The sequence below is a fragment of the Numenius arquata genome, chromosome 3 (assembly GCF_964106895.1).
Source record: "Numenius arquata chromosome 3, bNumArq3.hap1.1, whole genome shotgun sequence".
NCBI classification, from domain to species: domain Eukaryota; kingdom Metazoa; phylum Chordata; class Aves; order Charadriiformes; family Scolopacidae; genus Numenius; species Numenius arquata.
Genome location: NC_133578.1, coordinates 63,899,944 through 63,908,745, shown reverse-complemented (window position 1 = coordinate 63,908,745; position 8,802 = coordinate 63,899,944). Strand labels below are relative to the sequence as shown.

The window sequence follows — 8,802 nt, the reverse complement described above, 5'->3', positions numbered from 1 at the left end:
CTGCTGGTGAAATCTTCAATGCTAATGGCCCTCTAAACACGTGTGGGTTAACAGGTATTTTTGATGAACTTTTTTTCTACGTTAGCACCTGAATTCCTCATTAGTTTTGGACACTGCCTCAGTCTCCCTTCTGCCGCAGGGGGTGAGCAGAACCTACCCTTGTACCAAGGGCTGAGATGTCAAATGCTGAGGTACATGACGGACCGTGGTGCAAGGGACACAGCAGGCAGAGCCGTCACTGAAGGGTATGGGGGGCATATAAATACCTCAGGACACCTACAATACTTGTCATATTGCAAGCAGTGGAATAAAACTCAGGTTTAAGTGGAAATACTCAGCTGCTGCTCCCTCTGTCCTCACCTGCTGTGGCTGCAGTAGCTGCTGCTCCTTCTTATGGGAGCAGGAGTCACTTGCTGGGACTCCTTGGGTGAAATTAGTACTTTTCAGGACAACTTGAAAACAATAACAGCCCAACAGCTGGAAGGGCCTGCTGAATCATGCAGAGAGTAATTATGTATGACCATTTATATATACCGATTACAGCTCAGCCATCTCTCCTCCCCTCGACCGGTGAGAGAAAATTCAGAAACAAAGCCCCCCTTGGGTGAGAGGCCACTTCACAGCTTGACAAAAAACATAAGAGGAAAAGAAAAGGAGATGCATTTATTGGCACATTTAATAATCGCACATCATCCCAGTCCATTCTGCATGATACAATTGTGGAACAACTTCTCGGAGAATTGGCTGGGCAGCCAGGAAGTTCTTTCCCATCAACGGTGCTAATTGAATATACAGCTGGGTAACTCCAATAAAATGCCCAGCAGTCAGACAGTTGAATTAGCTGATATTAAGTGGTGGTTATTAGGGATGTCGTTCAGTCGCTCACACATAGGTGTCTAGTGCCATTTGAAGCATCCTACAGTATTTAAGACATCCCCTGGGACTTGGTCTCTAGATGTGATTTCAAGGGGCATGGGCTTCCCCATAGGTCCTCTCTATGTCCCGTAAGAATGTCTCAAATACCCTAAAGCATCTCTGATGGCTCTCACCATTTACATACGTGCAACAGACCAAGCCCTTGGTTTCTGAGTTCAAATTCCAGTTAGAAAAGTAGAAGTAGAAGCCATCACCCTGCTGCGATGTTTTTTTGGATTATCTGCAGATAAAAGCACTGCATTAGCCCACGTGCCAAAGGTCATCTTTGCAATTACAAGCCCATTGTTAGGAGTTAATCATGATAACTACTGGAAAAGGGTATCATTGAAGAGCCTTTAAAACGTGGACAATTTGACCCTAATGATAACGTTTTCATTCCTGTATTATGCAGCTTCCTGAAGATCTGCACACGAAGACAGTGTTGTCTGTGTCTTGCGGAAGAGACGGTGAGAGTTAAGGCAAATCTTTTCTGTGCCTTCATCTTCTCAACACGGTTTCCAACTGAACCAGAAGAGAGGATTTTTTTCTGTGACTCTGTAGGAGATGAGGTCAAGAGGATTTATATTTAAATGGTCTCTGGAATGGAATTGTGATGCGGCTATCAGGAAGGTGAATCAGTAACCCTCGGAAAATAGTCTTTTAGGATAATGAACAATAATACCATCATGCAGATACATGTATAGTGGGTAAAGAAATAAAATTTAAAAAATGTAATACATATTTTATCATGAAAATCGAACATTTAAGAGGGTAACAGCACCCTTTTGTAAATGCTTCTTTTAGGTCTATTTTGTAATGGATGATTTGCCTGCTGGAGTGCAATGGAAAATGAAATATTAAGGTTTTTTAATATTCAACAGGATCTTGTTGATTCTGGCAAAACAAACAAAGCACACACACATCCCAAACTGCAGTAGCAAGCAAAAGGGTGCAGCAAGTTATCTTCAAAAAGCAGCTGGGCTGACAACGCTTATAAAACAGGCAACAGGAAAACGTAACACTAAGATCTTAAATACTTTCATGTTTCTTCCTTTCCAAGTTAACCCATAAAAGCAGTGGGTTCCATCTGCAATATTCAAATGAATTTTAAGAAAATCTTATCTTGTTTCTAGAAATACTTTGGAGTTAAAGCAAGGCTCTTGGAGAACAGAAATTAAATGGCTCCCTGATCCTGCAAACTACTAAGCACTTCTTCCGAGTGGAATCACTTAATATTTCCCAGCCTTTGCTCAACATCACGCTTAATTAAACTTTTGCTAATAAACGTGAAGAGCTCAGTTTAGCCCCGTTGCTGGACTCCATTGACAAAGCAGTGGTTCAGTCGTTCAGTCAAGAATGCTTATCTGCGTGTGTATTTATTTTTAGTCGATACACGCAGTGTTTGTGCATATATATAAATATTTTATAAAGATTTTAGAAATTGAAGATATGAAAAAAGTTTTAATTACTTCACAATGTAAATGAGAATTGCTTCTTTAAAGGAAATGTTTTGTTTGGGTAGTTGTTACATTTGAAACTGAAATATTTCACAAAAACATGTATCTATTATGTTCTTATCTACTGCATTTTATGCTTGAATGTTATTAAATGCAAAAGCATTAATTACAACTTTGTTTTTATTGAGAAGACAGGCTTGGGAATGTGAATTGTTAATTTAGTCATAAAATTATAACATTTTTCTGCTCTGTGATGCTATTAAGAAATGTAACGGGACAAAACCCTTTCCATATTACACCCTGTCACAGCACCTGCCTGATGGGAGCTCTTCTGGGTTCAACACTCATTTTCCTTCTGATTTAAAACCATCAACAAGAATTTTAAAACAAGCTAACAAGCTAACTTGATTTTTTTTTTTTTTTTGGCAAAAACTAATGGTTTGTACATACTATTTGTTTTCCAGCTACAATCTAGTAATAAGCATCATATTGCAGGTTTTACTCGGCTAAAATTTTCCTGGGGAGGCTCAATGGAGGTTCCCCTGAGAAGTGCAGGTAACAGCTAGTATTCCCTGAGGTATGTTTGGTTACAAACAGGAAAGCACAATTTCTGTTCATCACAAGTTCCACTGGAAACATAAGGGGGAAAAAGGGGCATTTCCTAATTGGAAAAAAAAGCACAGAATAGAGGGAATTTCTGTCTAATACAAGACACTCTAAAACCTAAAAGCATAAATGCTAATGATTCCATTCTCCAGTCATTTACAGTTTGGAGTAAAGACGTGAACTTATGTGGTTCTAAGGCCAGCTCTGGTTGGGAGGTTGTGCTCCAGCCGGGATGGGATGGAGGGAGGGAGCAGAGGGGCTGTGGTGGCTCATCCAGAGAACAGGAGGGAAACAACACTCTTTGGAGATCTCACATCTTTTCTCTCCGTAATCTGAGAAAGCCCATGAAAGCTACAGCCCATACTGAGTTATGAACCACATGAAGCTTTGTTAAGAATAGGTGTGGTGGTATTTATACCTCAAATGAATTTTATTCCCTTGGGAAAGAGTGGCTGGAAAGCTTCCCAGCAGAAAAGGACCTGGGGTGTTGGGCAACAGCCGACTGAATATGAGCCAGCAGTGTGCCCAGGTGGCCAAGGTGGCCAACAGCATCCTGGCCTGTATCAGGAACAGTGTGTCCAGCAGGAGTAGGGAAGTGAACATCCCCCTGTTCTCAGCACTGGTGAGGCCACACCTCGAATACTGTGTTCAGTTTTGGGCCCCTCACTACAGGAAAGACATTGAGGTGCTGGAACGTGTCCAGAGAAGGGCAACGAAGCTGGTGAGGGGTCTGGAGAACAAGTGTTATAAGGAGCGGCTGAGGGAGCTGGGGTTGTTCAGCCTGGAGAAAAGGAGCCTGAGGGGAGACCTTATCGCTCTCTACAACTACCTGAAAGGAGGGTGTAGCCAGGTGGGGGTCGGTCTCTTCTCCCAAGTAACAGGCGGTAGGACAACAGGAAATGGCCTCAAGTTGCACCAGGGGAGGTTTAGATTGGATATTAGGAAAAAGTTCTTCACTGAAAAGGTTGTCAAGCATTGGAACAGGCTGCCCAGGGAAGTGGTTGAGTCACCACCCCTGGAGGTATTTAAAAGATGTGTAGATATGGTGCTGACGGACATGGTTTAGTGGTGATTTTGGCAGTGTTAGGTTAATGGCTGGACTTGATGATCTTAACGGTGTCTTCCAACCAAAACATTCTGATTCTATGAGTATGGTAACCTTGTCTTATTTTGTTCTCTTACCTCAAGGCTTTGTTTGTATGATAGTTATCATTTGATAGTAAGGCAGCAGCCAGTTCACCCATTTTCCTGAAATCTCAGGCTTAATAAATAAGCACTGCTAATTTATGAAAAGCTAGTGATGATGGCCATGATAAAGAACCCCTCAAAAACAGACTAGTAAAAATGACAAAGAAAACAGGGCCACCAAGACCTTCAAGAATCAATTTTTGATCTGGAAGCAGAAAGTAGGACCATTGTTAACAAGGTGGCAAAAGATTTAGAAGAATATGAAAGAAAACAAAAGATGTCCATACATTCGCAGTTACTATTTCTGCTTTTATAAGTAGCACATATAAAAGTGAAAAATATAAGCCACATCACTCACCAGATAAAGAAAGACAAATTTAAAAAGTGTGATTTATGGAAACCTTTAATGGCGGTTTCATTGTAAAAGGTTAGAAGTTCTCTCACTTTGTTTGAAGAGTGGTGTGGTCTCGCTCTGCTTCCACATGTGACAGACACATGCTTTTTCACTTATACAAGTGGTCTAGTTGTAATTATGCACTGGGAAGAAAATACTCATAATTGCAACAATTGATTTCTCAGTCTGGCTTGCATTAGGCAAACATTTTTGCAAACCATATTGTCTCAGTTTTTCCTGTCTCTAAAATTAGAATAATTCTTATTTAGCAAAATTAAGATTAAAAATTAGTATTTAATTCCCAGTGTTACTTGAAATTATTAGAGCATTACCCCATAATGTGATCATTCCGTCTCCATCCACAGGGAAAAGGAAACCTCCATGCATCATAGCTGTCAGTGCAGATGAAGAAAGAAGTCAGTCACTCCCTCTTCTTCTTCCTCATCCTCAGACTTCTCTTTGGCGATGTCTATGTTCATACATCAAATGGGTACAGGGACCGTCCTCTGGTCCTAAGGCCAAGTGGCACAACAAAGCCTGCACCACTATCCCCAAATTCTCATTATTATTATTATATTATATTATATGTTATTCTCTGAAATACGCTCGGGCAATTTTCTCAGAGGTCTAGACCACGCTAAGGGGACGTGATGACCATTAAACCAGTAGCTGTGGAACGGCGTTTGACGCGTCCCTGCCACTCTGGAGTTATCAGCGAGGATATAATGAGTAAAGGAAGAAAACACCAAGAGAATAGTATACATATGGGATTTGATATTGATAATCAAATTACGTATCTTGCAGGAAATACAACTGAAGAAAAACAGGAGAAATATTGCACTGAATTAACGCTCCAATTAGCTTAACTGCTACTTGAATTTAATTAACTATTATATTGCTTGAAGATGTTCCATAAATGACTTGCAAATGTACACGTGTAGAGGAGTGGCACTAATCCATGTTATTAAGGCATAAAGATTTATTAGAGGATCTCACAAGATCTATAGTAGCCAAAAATGCGATCACATTAGAGACCGTCCTACAAAAACGCCTGTTTTTAATGAAGTTATTACTGCTGATGCCGGGGTTTTTTTTCCTTTCTGGTTTCTTGCTTCAGTCCACGCTGTGATATTCATGCACCTCTTGAAAATCCTCACTTCTGTGAAAAATCTCACATTTCCCCTGGTTCTTTGCAGGAAGGAAGGTGCTCTGTTATATTCCACATTCTGTCCCTCTGAAGCGCACGGGAGCTCGACAGTGACGCCTGTGGGCTGTCTCGGCGGGTACGTATCACTACGTGCAGCCAAACTGCAGTTTAATTGGAAATGACGCATTTCATAGCTTAATTGTTAACTTTGTATCCTTTCTTCCCAAAATACAAAATTTCAGTGCAGGGATAATTTGAATACCTTTGTCACACTGAAGAGGGAAAGAATTAATTAAATTCCGGGTTGCCGGAGAACACAATATGGAAATCCCCATTAAACAGCAGGCGAGTAACGGTGCTCAAATTGTGATAGAGACTAATGTATCTTGCAGATGAAAATGCCATCTCCAGTCTGTAACATAATGATACGCACAGATTTCTCCCTGCCCCCATTCCCACTCTTTTTCCTGAAGTCTAAAGTGCACTCTGTGATGCATTATTAAGCTAAATTCTGACCCAGTTTCTTAATTATCTGTAAGCTACGGGGAACTTGTAGCAGAATATTAACTAAGGCAAGAGATGTAAGACAGAGGAATCCACGATGGCATTAGAGAGAATCATTAGCATTTTGCTAAGAAAATCCTTCACATTTTAATATTTAACCTAGCCTAACACATAGAATTTATATTTTAAAGGGATACAAAGTATATATCCTGCCATGCCACCAAAACAAACCAGGCAAAAAAAGAAAAGAAAACAGAAGTATTTGGGGAAGCATTCCTGGATTCACAAAATCAAAAACTTTTAGCATAGCGGGACATTTCTGGGACTACAGGATGTTTTCCAACCATTCTTAGTGGATACGATGCACATTGTTACAACCTCATACAACATTATGTGCTGAACTACTTATTTTAGATGAACTCTGGAATATAATCTGCTATGGGTTATATATGTGTACCAAATTTTTGGGGGGTACAATGGGGATAAACCACTGTCACACTAAATGACACTTCGGAAGAATCTTTTGAACGCTTTTGTGCCTGGTAAGTATCACGTGAGCAGTTGCACTTGCGTACCTCCCTGCGCTGCTGCATATTAGCGGAATACAAGAAGTTTTCGTGGCGTAAAATCAACCGTGGATGTAGTGTGTCAGAAACAAAGAGCGTGGACTTCTGCCTACAAAGCTGCAGGCATGCGTGATTTTGAAGACTTGCTGTATCTCTGCTGTAAAAGTGCTTGAGTGAGTGAAAAACATACTGCAAGAGCAATATTTTTAGTGAGAACAATTTTTAATATAAAACATATTTCAAAATTATTTGAGGAAAAAATACTTTCCCCACCCCGAAACTGAAGGATTTGTGGTGTGCTCAGATAGAAAGTCAAGCTTGAATTGCAAAATTTAGACAGCAGAGAAAGTCTGCAATATATATTTATAATTTTGTGGACAAGGATGTGTGTTCAGTTCAAAGATCAAATAATACCCATGAAATCCAATTACCATCAGGCTGAGGAGTCACCTAACTCTGCAGAATATGCAATTTGGATATACAGTTTTAAAAAAGATTTGTTTCCTGAATTCCTCAGTGAAGAAATCCTGCTGTTTGAAAAAGAGTAAGAGCCAGTTAAATACAATGTTTTATTAGTAATAGTGTCAAACGCAACTCAGGTGGCAAGTCTGTAGTTGGCAAAACATTTGATGATTGGAAAGTGCTAACAAGCTTAATGTACATTCGAGTACATTGCTTCAATCTGAAGTGTACTTTCTCTACTGGAGCCTCTGGATGTATCATTGCTAATGCTAACACTGTGAACTTCCCACTTCAACCTGCCAAATATTATTCTTCTTCTCAGAATAAAGGTGTCCAAAATTTATCCCAAGTGATGAACAGCAAGGCTGAGACACCTTTCCTTTACAGATAAGGGAAAAACCCCAAATCAACATTTTATACTTGAGCACCTAAGCCAGCGCGTAGGCATCTAAATAAAAAGCCTGATTTTCGAAGGCAGATTTTGTACAAGTACCACACGCTTTCCCATTTGCATGGTTTTTCTTTCTAGACTAATCTGTGTATTGTTTCAGGCCCAAACATTCATACCAGGGTGCCCTCTACAGAGAACGGACACCTTTTTTTCATGCATTTGCAGTTCGTTTGTGTTCGATTGCAATCAAGCCAGCGTTTAGTCAGCTGTCCCTTGGCCCAAGGAGAGAGCAACTGCGACAGCACGTGCTCCTGGGACAAAGCTGGTCACCAGGAGGATGTTTACCAGCGTACACGTCATGCAAACCCCCTGTGACGTCCACCGTGTTTGGTTCTTTCATCTACCAAAGTGCTTTGAGCCAGTGGTGGGCTGTGAGGAAACCCGCATGTTCTCTTAGGTGGGAAACCATTCAGACCCATGCAGACATGGCTGGACAGACAACCTAAAGACCTTAACCTTGTCTCCGCCGGGCAAAGAAAAGTCCTTAGTGAAAATATGCTGGTATCTATTGTTCATTTCTTACCATAATCGCCAGTGCTATTACTGTTAAATGGAAGAGACCCCCCCCTCCCCTAAAAGCAAAATCATCTATTTAAGACACAGCAACATTCTGCCTCCTCGTGTCGTGCCGCTCCATGGTTGTTGCTATTTCTTTCACAAAAATATCCAGTAAGAGGTTTTTTTCCTTCTCAGGACTCTATTTCTTCCATCACTTCCATCACAATCGTTCGAGGGCCGGTCAGGATGAGATTGCTCACTGTCCTGTAATCCACGTGGAGAACATTGAGGCCGTTGACAGATACAACAAATTGGCAAACCTGAGGAGAAAAGCAAGCAGCAAAAAAAGTTATGTCCCAAGCTTTTTTTGCAGGGTTATTTACACAGACGTACGATCAACTCCCGGGCATGCGAACCCTTCAGAGCTCTTCACACCATTTCATTCAGCACTCAGGAAAAACACACGTCTTAGAATTATCTGGAAAGTTAATTTTCTGTAAAGTTTTTTGAAATATCACTGCAACTTTCAAATCTGTGGAATTTTGAAGTTCTATATTAATTATTTTTCTTATAACTGATATTTTTCTTGTAATAATGATATTTTCTGATATCAG

The 8,802-nt window shown here is 40.5% G+C and overlaps 1 protein-coding gene across 1 annotated transcript in view; it reads right to left on the bottom strand.

Moving 5' to 3' along the window:
- Positions 1 to 5,315: 5,315 nt before the first annotated feature.
- The window catches only part of DEPTOR (DEP domain containing MTOR interacting protein), a 77,614-nt gene continuing 74,127 nt past the window's right edge, over positions 5,316 to 8,802 (bottom strand). The window contains exon 10 of the mRNA XM_074144752.1: positions 5,316 to 8,508. Coding sequence (XP_074000853.1) covers positions 8,380 to 8,508 — 129 coding nt within the window. The 3' untranslated portion in view covers positions 5,316 to 8,379. The remainder of the gene's footprint in view (positions 8,509 to 8,802) is intronic.